Raw genomic sequence first — 17,061 nt, forward strand, 5'->3', positions numbered from 1 at the left:
AACCATGAGTTGCAATGCCTCTTGCAACTCAATCATTCTCTCCAAGAGAATGAAATAGGACGCATATCTGGTCTCAACTAGTTTCAAGAACTCCTTCGTGAAGGTCATGAAGAGTGCATGTAAAGTGTGGTGGTTGCAAATAAACATCTGCACATCTCTCGCATCACTGACCACTCCTCTAATCCAGTCAATCTTCCCCATGTCCTTGAGTGCATTGTTCATGGCATGCACACAACATGGAGTCCACCAAATACGTCTATAGGCTGCCTCAATAAGTTTCCCTACTGCTCTACACACATGGGCTGCATCTACAACTACTTGGACCACATTTTGTGGCCCAACCTCCTCGTTAGCCTCCCTAAGGACCTCAAACTGAAAATCAACATCTTTGCAATGCCCTGTACAATCAACTGCTCTAAGAAAGTATAGGTCCTCTACACATGTGACCATGATGTTGATGAGTGGACAATGGCTAATGTTCATCCACCCATCCATAACTATGCTGCACCTAGAGGCCACCCAACATACCTTCATCTTCTCCATCAAAATATTGATCTTCGAATAGCTCTTATCCAAGATCATGGTCCTCAATTTTGTCTCACCTAGTGGCACATATGATGGTCCTCCCTTTGCCACCATAGACATCATCTCCCTATAATAAGGAGACCGTGTAACATGAAATGGGATGCCATTGGCAAAGAAGAACTTGCCAATGGAATCATCTATTTCATCATTCAACTACACATTAAACATATCAGCTATGAGGTCACTTTGCATCTTGCGTTTCCCTATCCCCTTAGCCTCTCGTAATTGGGGCATGGCACTAGAAGTGGAATATTGATCTTGGAATAGCTCTTATCCGAGATCGTGGTCCTCAATTTCGTCTCACCTAGTGGCACATATGATGGTCCTCCCTTTGCCACCATAGACATCATCTCCCTATAATGAGGAGACCGTGTAACATGAAATGAGATGCCATTGGCAAAGAAGAACCTGCCACTGGAATCATCTATTTCATCCTTCAACTGCACATTAAACATATCAGCAATGGGGTTACTTTGCGTCTAGTCATCACTCCTCTCGTCTGCAATGTATGAGAACTAGAAGAAGTATGTTGCACTTGCTAGCTCTGTTGAAGGGCTGCCCTAGCAGACAAAGTAATTGGGACTGCAGTATCTCTATCATCTGGAATGCCCCAAAGTTTGTTGATCTCAATTTTGTATTCTATGTTTTTAGCTTGTTCCAAAAACCAACATGGATCCACACCTTTTCCTCTCCAAAAAAGGAAGTGTGCATTCACTCTAGTGATGCTAACAAACCATGTAAGCCCACAAATGTTGCAATGCCACTTCCTTGTTCCCCCACCTATACTTGATGTGCCTTGTATTTTCAAAGCAAACTGTATTAGAGGAGATTTAGGATCATAAGGACCCCTAGCATACTGTGTCAATAACTCTGAAGGGCAACCTCTACTAGCTGGTGCACTTACCATAAAATTAGATTAGGCTCCAGGATCAGCCCCATGGTCACCCCCCTCAACCTCAAGTTCAAAATCTGAATCATTTCCAATATGAGAATGGATTTCCATCTCATCCTCACTCATGTCATGGGAGTTCATTGTGATAGTGACATTGCATTTCACCAAAAAAAAAAAATCAGCCTAGTTTAACAAATAATAGATATAAAATTTCAATTTTGAAAACAAAATTTTAAAATTTGATGTTGAATCTTGAGGGCAAAATGATGAATGAGTGAGGATGAGATGGAAATCTGATTTTGAAATGAATAAAAAAAAAACAAGTTTAAACCAAAGAAGCAATCATCTGGGAAAAATCGAGATTAATCGGCGATCGGCAAGCTCGCCGATCTTTTCCCCAAAAAAATCGCATTTAATCAGTCAACCGTTTTTCAACAATTTTTTTCCGATAAATTGCGAAAAAAACGCAAGGTTAATCGGGAATAAAACGCAGATCGCCATGAAACCCTAAATGCTGCGCAAAAATGCAAAAAAATATCCGCTGCGATTTTCATACATGTCACGCCTAGGGTTGTAGGTAATGGCATCAGAATTAACTGTGTTTGCTCGACAACATCAGACTGTGTTGGCTTGACGGCAGAAGGAGCTGAAAACAGGTCGTGTTTGAGTTGAAGAGCAGCCATTGCAGACTCAACCCTAGCGCCAGGTTTTTATTATTTTTGTTTTTTTCAAAAATTCTGTTATTAAAAAATTACATGTTTACATTTTACAGTCAAGAAATTTATATAAATTTAGTTTGGTATGTTTATTGTAAATTTTTTCCAAAAATTAGTTTATTAAAACTATTTTTACATACAAAACTTTTGTAAATTTTATTAAAATTTATGTAAAATTTCTGGATAAAATTTTACAGAATCTTACATAAAGTTTTACAGAATTTATGTAGTTTTGTATGTTTATGTATATTTTGTTTATTTTTATTTATCATAATACCTTTTCTTAAATAAATTTTATTAAAAAAATAATGCAAAATTTATCTTATTGAAAATATAAGATAAATTTTGCAGTGACTGGTAACAGAATTTATTTTCATTGAAGATATTTATATTCTAAATATATATATTATAATATTATATTTATAATACATACAAATTTAAATAAATTAATTTTTGAAAGAAAAAAATTATAATAAACATAAAGAAACTTAATCTTGTAAAAAATTTATGTAAAATTTATAAATAAAATTTTACAGAAATTTTACATAAATTTTTACAGAAAATAAATTTTGCAATCATTTTAAAAGCATAGACACTTAGAATTCATAAACAACAAAAATCAGCAATATGAATATAAACAACGAAAATCTATTTTCTACAATTTATGTGTTGAAGACTCTTTTTAATTTGCTTATAATATCATTATGCTATGGAAATGTCCTTAAATATTAAAAAAAAAAAGATATTTGATTGTTTTTCTGCATTTTTTCACATTTTTTGTAAATCCGTTTTTTTCCGGATTATTTTCCGATTTTTTCAAAAAATCTTATACTTTTGGTTTGCTGATTAATTCCCCAAGCGAATAATGCTTCCATGGTTTAAACAACCAAAAAATTGAAAATCAGAAAATAAAACAAACAAAAAACAAGAAAAAACCTACCTTGTGCTTGAAAAATCTCTCCAAAATGTTGTAGAATCCTCTTTCCCCTCTTCTTCTTGCTCCTTCTCACTCCTCTTACACTTGCACTCACTCTTTCCACTCCTTCAATTAGTCTTCTCCAAGTTTTTTCTCCTCTTCAACTTGCTGGTAAAAAAAAATCAGACTAAATGTGAATGAAATCACTAATTTTAGTGGTTTGTGTTGCATTGGAGGAAGGGGTGGGGTCCACATCAGATTAGGGTTACCCCCATCCCCCAAAAATCGCTCAAATTTAAAAAAAATTAAAAATTCACTTTTTACGTTGGCGGATGGGAGACTCTTGGGCGTCTCCCAAGGAGTCTCCAGGACTTCTTGAAGAAGCCGAGAACTCTCTGCGTCTTCGGTGGAGCACCAGTGGTGGTGGCGGGATGGCGGGAGATGCCAAGTCCCCATCTCCCTGTCTCGGAGACATCCCCATCTCAGAAACGCGGGCCTGAGGGGGGGAAAAACGTTTCCGTGGAACACAGATAAATGTACAATATTTTATTGGTGCTGAATGGGATGCAGATATTGTTTGTCAAAAATCTACAAGTGGTGTATAATTTGCTTGGGGGAATAATCAAGGGGATGACTAAGAAGCAAGCAATTGCCCCACAACCAACTACAGAAGCTAAGTACATAGCAGCCATTCATGCATGCTACGAAACTATGGTTTACAAATGTTGTGTTCAGATGTTGGTTTCTTGCAAAAAGCTGATGCATATACTGCAACAATCAAAATGCAATCTATTTGCAGAGAACCATGCTTATCATGCTCATACGAAGTAGATGGATTTGCAATATCATTTTGTTATCAGCATGGATGATGACAAAAAGTGTTGTCAAAGAACACCGATACCTTGGAGGATATTATTGAATTATTGACAAACTGTAGTGCAAGAAATCAATGGGTACAGCCACCGCAACATACCTTATCAACTCATGGCCCCCTATGGAAAGAATTCAAGTGGGATATTCTTTACAGATGTGTTTTATAAACTTACATGTTATGCATCTCTTGTAGAGTATACATCCTTCCACAACTAGTGGGGTTCAAGGTATCACCCAGATTAAAAAGTATAGTGAGCCAACGGCGCCCCATGTGGGGTTTTGGTGTCAACAACCCCAAGGAAGAAAACATGGACCTTTATAGATGGTTTTTTGGCCCATGGTTTGAAGCTCAATGTTTTGTAAAACTGCTTCGTAGTTTCCTATATAAGTGTGTCTATGGATACTCACACATGGATTAAGGTTTACCATAAGTATGAAATATCTTATTGTATTGTGAAAGGTTGAGTTAATATAATGAATGTTGTTTAAATTCAGATTGTCCTAAAAGGGTTTTCCAAGATAAATTATCTTGTTATATTGTGATTATGTCTTTATTTATTTCTATTGAATTTATGATTCAGTTAGAGTTGCTGCCCCTGCATGCGTTTATCGGCATTATGTCTCTTCACATAACAATTTGTGATGACTTCTCAGAAATTTTATGGTAATGCATTTTTTAATCTCATCAAAATTTTCCCAAATTTTTCAATATAAATTTCATTCCTCATCAAAATTGAAATCCATTTCAAACATGTAAAGTCCAAAAGTTATATACAGCTACAAGTTGCACTCCTTCAAACTGTCCACCTAATTACGAAGTGGTCACCCATCCCAACACCACTCCTACTCAAGCACACTTAACCATGGAGAGTTCCCCATAATCAATCCCACTTAGCTTGCCACCCTATTTATAAATAAGAAATCCATCAGCAAGTGTTGTGCCTTTAAGCCTTATGAACCACTCACTATGGAGCTTCCTAGCTTGTTCCACTATACACAAGCAGTGTTTTTGTAGTACATCAAATTATGTGGTAAGATTTTTCAAGATTTAGCTACACGATTTCAAGTCAATCTACATTGACTCATATACATGAGTAATGTTTCACAAGAATTGCCTACATAAGCATGCTTGAGCCACAAACTTAGTACTAAGATGGGTAGCCATGCAAAAGTCAGAACGCATACTTTTGTGTCATACCCCTTGTATCCCCTTGGCCTCATGGGACCATTCAGTCACCACCACGAGGTGGCATACTTAGAAGAGTACCCCATCACCCATCACGGTTCCCCTAGTAATCTCTCATTTCCCCTACCATGGCTGGTTATTACAATCAGACAATATATATATATATATATATATATATATATATATATATATCCTCCCACCCACAATAATATAAAAGAGGGGCACTCGACCTTCAAAAGATAGTCCCTACTCTATACTGGGGGAAGTGCAGCTCCGAATAATATGTGGGAGACTTTCATGAATGATGCAGGGAGCGGGCGCTGCCAGCTATATAGGTAGGGGGGATTCCGAATTCGGTATTAAGACATGTCTTAGTTCAGCTTGGGAAGGAGGAATAGGAAGGTAAGCCGACAGCCGTGTAGCTCGGATGAACTATAGTTGTCCATCTTAAGCTCCTGCCAATTCACTGTTGCAGGGAGCCATCCCATACTTTCCCATTCACCATTCCATACTTTACCATTCACCATTCCAAACTCTCCCTCCACCATTCCATACTTTCCCTGAATCATGATACGACAAACAAGAATTGGAGCCCTCCTACTATCCCGGCAACAACATCAGGGGTGGGTGGGTCCACCGCCCCCCCCTCCCCCCCGCTTCAGTAGATTAGTTGTTGGGGGGCCTGTGTGCGGGGCTGGGTGTGTTGTTAGGCTAGGGCAGTTTGTCAGAAAGGGGTAGGGGCTCTAATCATTGGTTGTTAGGCAAGGGTACATACATATATATATACACATGTATATATACATATATATATGTGTGTGTGTGTGTGTGTGTGTGTGTGTGTGGGTGTGTACATACATACATACATACATGCATACATATATATATATATAGAGAGAGAGAGAGAGAGAGAATCCTATATTATATCACGGCCTATATTAAACAGTCATCAGCAAAAACGTAATATGAATCAGCAATGAACAGATTAGAAATAACATGCACTATGCTATATTAAATAATCATAACATGCAATATGTTATCAGTGAGTAGTATGCAGATATTAATAGTATCCATTATGCCATATATGGGAAACTCATACCACCACCACAGTATAGAATCGGACTGCTGTAATCTCTTATAAATGCCAAAGTCTGATCTTATTCCATGATCCCCTTTGAATGCTGGCACGATCCCCTTACTATATCCCCTTCTTCTTTGAAGAGTCATGCTCTTTCATCGGCTGGTTTTGTTGATTGTGGAGAGATACCTCCCTATGACTGACCACTGCCCCTTCATATTCCACCTTGGCTTTGAAGCGCCGGGTTTAACCAATCAGACCACTCCACTTAAACTTTAATAAATTAATAGTTTGCAATAAAAATTGTGGCAGATCTTGGGAAGAAAGAATCGATCCTTAAGTTGGATGCTGTTCATAATTATCATATCCGTCCATCAGAGATAAGCGATCAAGGCAATGGTTCGATCTTGTGAAATTGTGAAGTCTTACTTTGTAAGACAATTTCATCACTGGCAAAAGGGAATGTCAGATCGGGGGGCATGACAATTTCATAATAGTGTTAATACTTTAACTCAAGAATCAAAGTTAGAAATGTTCTCAGAAGCTACTCTGTGTGGATTGCAATGCACTATATGAGCACTCTATCAATATGATCTGAATCTGCAGTTGGACTAGGTTCAACCCAAGAGTAGAAGGATCTGAGTATAATAGAGGGCACTACTGTCATGTGTGCAAATAGGACACTATCCATCATAAATAATACAGTTTAAAAACAAGTAAAGAGCACAAAGCGCAATTTATAAAAATTTAATTTAGTATATAGGCACAACGTATTGTTACAGCTTTGAAAATAGGACGAGTGACCTCAGATAGCTATCTGCTGACACTAAACTTCTGAAAAGGATGCTGAAACTAAACCTTTACATAAGAAAACGTGCCTATTTGGTATTAAAAGGCTTTAATGGTATGAAATTAGGAAACTAACCATCTAGTAAAATTATGTTAGCTCTGTAAGTATTTTGTCTGTTTGTGCACTTATTGCTTACTGACAGATGTTTATGAAAATGTGCTGATAATATTGCACGATTGAAAAGTCTGATGGTCCTCCAGAATGGAAAGTTTCCAGCAGCATTTGAAAAACGGTCACATAAATTGTCATAATCAGTGTTGTCAAACCATGTCTTAAAGAGCTCAAAACTTGTGAATGTCTGGCTGAATTTAAAAACCTGAACATTGCTGGTAATTAAGAAGGTAATCATAGGCAGGTTAACAATAGTGGGCTTATTTATAAAAATTCTTCACCAATGCTTTAGCGATATTGGACATAACTACAAATTGTCAATCAAATTTCTGTCATCCATTTTCTGTTAAGTTCAAATCTAAAAATATATTACTCAAAGTGGAAACTATTCTACCAAATACTAGAAGGGAAGGCTCTTCACAAAGATCCAGGCATCAATTGCAGTAACATCATGTCACCAACAGTAATTGCTTAAGTCCCCTTCCTCATATTCCCTCTATATATATTTTGGAAATCCAGTCCATGAAAATTCAATCTGTGGGCATGGACAAAATGCTTCTAAATTCTAGATGCTCATAAACTGTTTGTATCAAGAAAGAAAGATATGAAGAATCCTGGCTTGATGAAGAAATATGAGGAACAATTTGTAGTATCCTCTCTTTTCAAAAAAAGAGAAATAATTGAAACAGATTGCTTACATCTATACTCTTTGAGATAAAACTTGAAAACAGAAATTAAACGAAAGACCTTAAACCCTGATCTTTGAGTTGCAATAGCAACAGCTTGGAATTGTGGATAGTCCTTCAATTTGGACTCTACATAAGACCTTCCAATCTGCATGCAGAAAAAAAATTGTTAATAGAAGTACTTGATATTTCCTCAATAATTATCATGGTCTCTCCTAAAAGCTGAACATACTTAATTCAGAAGTCATATGTGAAGTAATGGATGCTAATAACTTAATACCATCCTTTAGTCTACCTTTTATAAATGTAGTACACTGTAAAAAAATCTGATATATTTTGGAAGCCAAAAACTAAATAGAATAATATACAATCTGACCCCTTTTAGCAGTCAAAATTGGACAGCTATCTAAATCCCTTCATCCTGATGATGGATCATATGGTGTGATCTGAGCTATTAATTGAAAAAACACTATACAGCTCTCTACATGTTAATTGAATGTTTTTTTTAATACTTGTATTAGTATTTAAGACACAGCTACAATATTTGTATGATGGATATTACCAAACATCAATCTTTAGTCTGCCATATATATAGAACAATTCACTTTCTAGAGTCACTGACAAGATACAATTAAACGACATTTCTAAATTTTCTAAAAAGCATACAATTGCAATTATAAATGTCAACTATAAATGCAAGCTAAACACCATAGAAGCCACATATTAAAAAATCCATAATGTTATTGCAATTTTCAACTTCAATTTTCTTATTACAAGGAAAACAACAATTTTCATTACCAGTAAAGATATGTGCTAGCACCAAATACAGTCTTTCTATATGTGACACTCTTGCACCATATACAATCTACTATGCCGAGCTTTAAGCAGACTCAACAAGTCCCTAGCTGAGGGAACTTAGACAAGGCCAAGGGTTGCTGTTATCACAAAAGCTTGCACCCTTGTTGAGCTATCAACTCAGCAACCTTGTGAAACATGGAAACAACCCCGAAGTGTGGGACCTTGCGCAAGGTGGGTTGAATCTCCGGAGAAGGCGGGGTTCCTTCTCAATCTAGGTGCAGGTGTTGAACCAACTCACACTTTAAAACTAATTCCTAAGCCTATCCTAACAACTTGAAGAGGTAAAGGGAAGAGAGAATGCTTGAAATAGGAGGTGATGCACCAAGAAGAGATTGTTCCTCTCCCCACTGAGATGACACAAAGAATTAACTGAAACACCCAGGAGATGCACAAACTTCAGTTGCATGAGTGACTCCAATGCATGTATGGAGGTTAGAATTCGCTGAGTGTCAAGAGGGGAGAAGGATTCCCACAAGTCACACTCAGAAAACAAGTTAACACAACATATAGGGAGAGAAAAGCCACAAGACATACACCTATGATGAAGGTAAGAAAACATACACAGCATGCATAGGTTGAAAGAAGGCAAGAATGGTGATTTTCAATTAATTATAAGGCCAATGGCCAAACTTACAGTTGCATAAATGCAAGATAAATACAAGAGAAGTGGGAGAGCATGGGATAGCTCAAGCCAGCAGGGAGAGAACCCTTTACAATGAGGCTTAACAGCCTTTATATAGAAAAAATGGTTACAAGGGTGATCATGACCCCTGCATGTCAGTCTAGAAGTGCAGGGAAGTGCACGCACTTGACTTGTACATGCAAGCAACCTAGCCATACCCACAACGAGCAATCCTGAGAAGGTGGATTGACTAACCTTCCAAAGTCAAACATGACATAAGTCACCAAGCATGGCCCCGTACCTCCCTTGATGGAAATCCTGCCAAAAACATTTAATGCACCCTTGTGGCTCCACAAAAGAAAGTGCACAAGTCACCAAAACTGTCGGAGCATTAAAAGCCTTGAGTGCTGATCACGCCATCCGGAAGTGTCGCCAGTCGGAAGGAAGTTCGACGATTTCGGAAGCTCGAACTCCTGAAGTGAGGAAGAGAAGGGAAGGAGCAAGGAACTTCGGAACATCGGGGTTCCGGAGTTACAGAGAACTTCAAAAGGCTAAGGAAAGAACTTCAGGACCTCGGGGTTCCAGAGTTTTGGAGTTCCGGGATAGAGAGAGGAAGAGAAGAAAAGGAACTTCGAAACCTCAGGGTTCCAGAGTTCCGGAGGAACTAGAGAGAGAAGGCAAATGGGGAAGGAACCTCGAAACCTCGGGGTTCCAGAGTTCCGGAAAGAAGATGGGGAAGTGAGGAAGAGAACTTCGGAACCTCAGGGTTCCGGAGTTCCGAACAAAAGAAGGAAGAAGGGCTAGGAGAAAACTTCGGAACCTCGGGGTTCCGGAGTTCCGGAGAGAAGAAGGGGAGGGAACTTTGGAACCTCGGGGTTCCGGACTTCCGAAGAAAAGAAGGAAGAAGGGCTAGGAGGGAAATTCGGAACCTCGGGGTTCCGGAGTTCCGGAGAGATGGGGAGGGAACTCCGGAAGTTCTGGAGAACTACGCAAAGGAACTTCGGAATCTCGAGGTTCCCGAGTTTCGGGAAAGGGGAGAAGAAAAGAAGGGATTTCCGAAGAGAAGAAGAAAAAGGGAAAGAAAGAGAGGAACTTCGGAAGCTCGGGGTTCCAGAGTTCTAAGATAGGAAGAAAGAGGCAGCAAAGGGAAGGAACCTCGGAACCTTGGGGTTCCGAGTTCCGAAGAAATTGGAGAAAAGCTAAGGGAAGGGAACTTCGAAACCTTGGGGTTCCGAAGTTCCGGAGCAGGAAAGAAAACGGCTAAGGCAAAGAACTTCGGAACCTCAAGGTTCCGGAGTTCGAGGTTCCGAAGTTCCAAGGGTAGAGAAAAAGAGGGCCTAGGAAATTCCGACAAGGCAACACTTCAAACCATGATTCCACTGCTTTTATCCTTGATCAACTGGGGCAACGCTAGTCCATGGAACGTATCTCTGATCGGTTCTTACTAATGGACCAAGGGTGTTATAAAATGACAACAATTGCCTCGGGACTGAACCTGAATCCAAGTGTGTAGGGTCAGACATGTCAAGTCCTGACTATGAGACTCAACCATCAACCAATTGCAGAAAAATATTAAAAAATAAAATAAAAACTAAAAATCCTAAAACCTAAAACATTAAAAAGTACCTGCAACACTTCAACAAGCACAGAGGAGGAGACAGAAAAAAGCACATTTACAATCCATTCAAGCAAAGCCAGCAAATTTATTGGCAAGTCTCCAAGGCCCCTTGACCCCAATAGAGCCTCTATCCCCAAACCTCTGTGTTGCCCCTCTAACTCACTGGGGGCTGCCACCTCCAAACCCCAACTCTAGTTTTTATAAGAAAAACATAAAAATCATTTTGAGCCATGCTGGATGGAAAAGAAAAACTTTTAATCATCTCAAATCTTCTGCAATTAACCCCCGGTAATTAAATTATAATTATACTTTTGGTTTGGAAGGACAATCCCAATCTTGAGTAATGCTATATCGTTGTAGCAGCATTGCAGACTTGTCTAAGATATTAACTTAGGACCCCATATATGTTGAACACACACTGGATGTTGAGACGGGGGAGGGGGTGAAATCAGCATAAATTAAAATTCTAGACAGCAAACTTATATTAACCAATTAATTCAAGCTATGCACATCAAGAAGCTTTAAACAAGATCATCATAAATCATCTACACAAGGACACCAATATTTTATGTGGAAAACCCGAACTGGGAAAAACCACGGTGAGCATTAACTCACAAGATAATCCACTATATAGAAATGTATATAAAAGAGAGAGCTCACTGCTCCGGACTTGGAAACCTGAAGCTAACTGCAACAGGGCAAGATACAAATTTACAACTTTCAAGAAAAGAATTCTATGAATAAAAGCATCTCCAATTGCTGATTACAATCACTATTAAAGCACAATCTCTGACCAAACTGAAATATCCGGACCACCAGATCTTCCAAATTACTGCATCTACATCCACTATTACTTTTGCATTGCAATACCATCTACCACAGCAACTCAAATCACATCGACATCCTTAAATCAAGTTGCACATGCTCATTGTCGAATTCCACGCACATATCTCGCACATTCATTATCATCCAATTCACTTGCATCTCACACATATATCTGTACATCTATATTTTCAACAAATCATCATCATATATTCTCACCAAGTGCATCAAAAGAAAGATTGTAACGTGTACACACATTTCCAATCCAAGTTATTCAATCAGACCAATATATAAGATGCATAGAGCATAAACTGGACCTAAACCAACATCCAACGAGCAACACCAAACCAATAGAATACATCACATGGAATCACTGGACCAAGGAATATACATCTAACTTCGATAACATACCCCAACACATGCACTGAAAAAATCCGGACCAAAATAGGCAACACCCGGACCATACAGATAAAGCTTCCAACTATCCTCACCATTAATATCAATTGGAACAACTGCCAACGCAGCCTGTCTACATCCAATCAACAAAAACCAATCCTAACGACCTTCGGTACAAACATAATCATGACAACTAGTACAAAAGCATAACTACAAATACTTCAACACTGAGTCTTGCGCAAGAGATGTCGAATCCCACACAGCAGGCGCCCAAACCAGAACATATCCGGACCACATTGTTTGACATCAATGACAACAAAGCACACATCCGTAACAATCTCCCCTTTTGTCATTGATGGCAAACAACCAAAAATGTTTTCACATTAAGCCTTTGGAAAAACAACCGATAACAACTCCCCTTAACAATAACATTACCAAAACAGATTACAAAACATTTTTCAGCATCTTTCTCCCCCTTTGCCATCAAGGACAAAGGCCAAAACACAAAACACCGAAATCATTGAAAATCACCTGACCAGATTTCTTTTAATTGTTTCTTCAGCTCGATCATCGAGGCCTTCCAAGTATGAGTAGTAGCATCCAGAATCCTACTCTGACTCTCATAATCAATACATTTATTTACTGCATCATCGAAAGAATTTATGTTTTTAGCAACCTTCTCAACACTCTGCTTCAACCAACAATCTCAAATAAGAAGAAAGTTTTAACTCCATGTTAACTCTCAACTCTCCAAACATTCACATAAACTCATCTCTTTGTCCCCTACTCAGAGCCAACTGAACATGTAATTCTCAAGCCTTATCCCTTACTTTTCCATAAATATTTGTACACACTTTATAATCCTTAGCCATTTCAACCAACTAAAACTCAATTCAATCAATTCCATCTTTGAACTTCTATGTGGCAACAGGTCACCTCAAAAAAAATTTACACAACTTTTCAACTGCTTCAATAGATTTCCTAAAATTCCATAAATTAAGAATTAGCACCTAATGTGCCTTCCTACATCTCTCAGTCATCATCTTATGCACATTTGCTTCAGTAAATCCTTCCTTAACATTATTGTCATCTTCTCCAACCATTCTCTTTGTAAGTAACTCAACAAGCTCCTCCGAAAAACAATCAACAACATCAGTAGCAACCAAATTATTCTGAACCAGATACTTCACAAATGCTTTCTCAATGACATCCTACTCATAAGATACATAATTGTGATATGAATCTCCAACAGACTTCACACCGCCATGATTCTTGATCATTTCAAGCACCATGTCCTCTGTAAGCTCATTATCATCAATTTGCTCATCATCTTCTTTCTACAACAGTTCAGCTTCCTCATTTTGAGCAACTTTTTGTTCTACCTTCATCTCTTCTTCATCATCATTGTCTATAGCCAATGGTTCAATATCCTTCTTCTCCAAAACTCTTTTTCCTTTCTTCTGAACCTTGGAACAGGAGGCAGGAGCCTCTACAGATAGCCTTATAGATTTCTTCACTTTCTTCTTCAGCTTCATCATTCCGGACCTTCCAAGAATCTCTTCCCTTGTTCCAAGTCTCTCTGCATTTTGATCCTTCAGCATCTTTAAAAGTTTCTCAACTAACCTCATGCATTCATCTTCTGAAACTTCATAAGGTAACGGAGTTACCCAAGAAACTCTAGGAACCACAGCTTCTAAAAAAAAATTATCTTTGTCTACCAAAACCACAATGTCATTCTTATACCAATCTAAAACTTTATGAGGAATCAAATTCCTCAAAACTAACACACTTCTAAGCTTCTCAAAGAAATTCTTGCACATTTTAGAGCTATCATCCAAGCCATCTAAGTAACTCTTAATCTGACATCCAACAAACATATCTCCTCTCCATGTAACATTCTCAACACTGAGCAAAGCATTCAGAAAGTAGAAAACTAAACAAACAATCAGAGAATCATATCGGAATGGATACATATCACTCTTTGTCATCTTGATTAAATTGAACAACTACCACCTCAAAATCTCACACAAATCATATTCAGCATATTCGTTGACCAACCTGTAAGCCACATATACTCGAGTGGATGCGCAAAAACCTTCTCTACTCCTATAATAAACTTTGTATGATATCCCCAATGTTGCAAACCTAACATATACATCTCTGATAGAATCAATTCTCAAAGCTCTTCCATCTGATATTACTCTGGTCAACCGATTCACTTCAACATTCTTTACAGATTTCAACATCGACACTTATCTGGTCGCACATAATCCTGTCACAATCTACAACACTTCCTTCAAAATCAAGTATGGTTTATCAAGCAAGATATGTTCATCATAAATTCTGCTAAGAACAATTCTGATAATTTCTTCATCTTTAAAAATCGAGAAATATTTTCAAGTATCCAAACCCTTGTGCCCTAGGCTACCGAATTCATTTTTCAACCGCTGCGAACTATCAACCAAATTACTCTGCGTGAAAGCCCTAATCTTTCCATGATTACTCTTCTAAAACAACATGAATATACGAACAAACATCCTCTTTATGAATAACGTGATCATCAACACCAGAAAAAGCTCCAATCAAGTCTATATCTGATGGAATGAAAGGTTTTAATTCATACTCAAGTCTTGGCTCATCATTGATACTTAAATTTTTGCCATTTTGCCAAATCATTGTTATGCAATTCCTTTACACACACTTTCACTTGAATTCTCTCCTTCGCTCTCCTTCACTGTCCAAATCACTAATGCACAAATGATTGTAATCGCCGAAATAAATACTCATGAATTAGGTTTTCAAAAAGTTGATACAATGTTTGCCAAACCTCTTAAAATTACATCTAGGCCACAAAATAAGCTCAAAACCTCCGAAAAAACATCGCACACATCTGCCATGCTGAGAGGGTACCCAACATCAAACCAAGAGAGGTCAAAAGATGTTTTCATTGAAGCTCCCCCTCAAACTTTATTGTCTGAGTCAATTACCGAAAGAGGGAACTACACCCTCAGCAGATGCCGAACCACCTTCAACATTTCCTTCAGTCTTCTCTTCTAATTTTTTCAGCCACGACTTCTTTCCTTTTCCATTAGAGTCTACCACCTTCTCCGGACAAGCATTATTTCCTTTACTACTTCTACAAAATCTTGCAATGTGCCCAACAACATTACAAATATAGCATATTAGACCATTCTGTATCATACTCCCATTCACATTTCTTCTCAAGTTCTTATTCATCTTACATCCAACAGCTTTGTGCCCATATCCATTCCAAACATAGCAACATCCATTGAAAGATCTAACACTATTGTTCATATTCATTTTGCTTCTACATTCACTAGCCTTGTCACCAAACTTATAGCAATAATGACGATTTTCATTGAAAGAATAATTTCTTATCTGATTTCTGCATTCAAATGCTTTGTGTCCTATTTGATTGCATGAAAAACAATTTCCTTTGAAAGATAAATACCTAGAAGAAATAGGAGAAGGTCTCCAATCCATCACAGAATTTCGAAAATTTTGATTAGGTATGAAAATCTTCTTATCCTTAGTAGCATTCTTCACTCCTTTGTCCTTCTCTTCATTGATCTTCAAGCATTCACCAAAATCTACATTATTTTGAAACTGCAAGACAGATTCCCATATCACTTTTCCACCTTTCAAACTTAAGCCAATACTAATTTGATCTTTCGCATCTTTGAGTTCTTTTTTCAAATTTGTCACTTCTAATTTCGAACATTTTTTGGTCTACACATCAAGCTTTGTTTCATATTCATCAATTGCTTTCTTTCCTTTGTCCACTAAACCTCTTAAGAAAGTAATCTTCTCAATTGCCTTCTTATACTTGTCTCTGCACTCATACTGATCAGCCAACGTAGATATCCGTTCTCCTTCCATATCAACATCATCCCAATCACCTTGATCTAAAGCATCCATATCATTCAACTCTTCTTCAAACATAGTGTTCAAAACTTTGGATCTACCTCAAGTGGTTAAGCTTACTCAAGAGGAACCTTGCTCTGATACAAATTGTTGAACACACACCGGATGCTAAGAGGGGGGGAGGGGGCACAGGGGGTGGCATGAATCAGCATAAATTAAAATTCCAGACAACAAACTTATATTAACCAATTAATTCCAGACAGCACATCAAGGAGTTTTAAACAAGATCATCATAAATCATCCACACAAGAACACCAATATTTTATACATGCAAAACCCGAACTGGGAAAAACCACGATGAGTGTTAACTCATAAGATAATCCACTATATAGAAATGTTTACAAAAGAGAGAGCTCACTACTCCGGACTTGCAAACCAAGGCTAACTCCTCATGGCGCAAGATGCAAAAGAGGACTTGCAAACCTGAAGCTAACTACAAAAGGGCAAGATACAGATTTACAACTTTCAAGAAAAGAACTAAATGAATAAAAGCATCTCCATATGCTGATTACAATCACTGTTAAAGCACAATCTTTGACCTTACTGAAATATCTGGAGCACCAAATCTTTTGGGAATCACCGAACCAAGGAATATACATCTAAGTTCAATAACATACCCCAACACATGCACTGAAAGAGTCTAGACCAAAATTGGTAACACCCAAACCATACAGATAAAGCTTCCAACTGTCCTCACCATTAATATCAATTGGAACAATTGTCAACGCAACCTATCTACATCCAATCAACAAAAACCAATCCTAACAACCTCCAGTGCAAACATAATCATGGCAACCGGTACAAAAGCATAACTGCAAATACTTCAATGAAATACTTCAAGACCGAATCCTGCACAACAAATGTCGAATCTCACACAGCAGGTGTCCGGACCATATCCGGACCACACTGT

General features: G+C 37.9%; 1 protein-coding gene across 2 annotated transcripts in view; it reads right to left on the minus strand.

Annotated features, from left to right (window-relative positions):
• Positions 1-17,061, minus strand: part of LOC131072434 (uncharacterized) — a 181,439-nt gene that overhangs the window by 40,336 nt on the left and 124,042 nt on the right. For both annotated transcript variants that reach the window (XM_058008581.2, XM_058008580.2), the window contains one exon: positions 7,952-8,038. In XM_058008581.2, coding sequence (XP_057864564.1) covers positions 7,952-8,038 — 87 coding nt within the window. The remainder of the gene's footprint in view (positions 1-7,951; positions 8,039-17,061) is intronic.

This window comes from Cryptomeria japonica, chromosome 8, assembly GCF_030272615.1.
Source record: "Cryptomeria japonica chromosome 8, Sugi_1.0, whole genome shotgun sequence".
Lineage (NCBI taxonomy): Eukaryota > Viridiplantae > Streptophyta > Pinopsida > Cupressales > Cupressaceae > Cryptomeria > Cryptomeria japonica.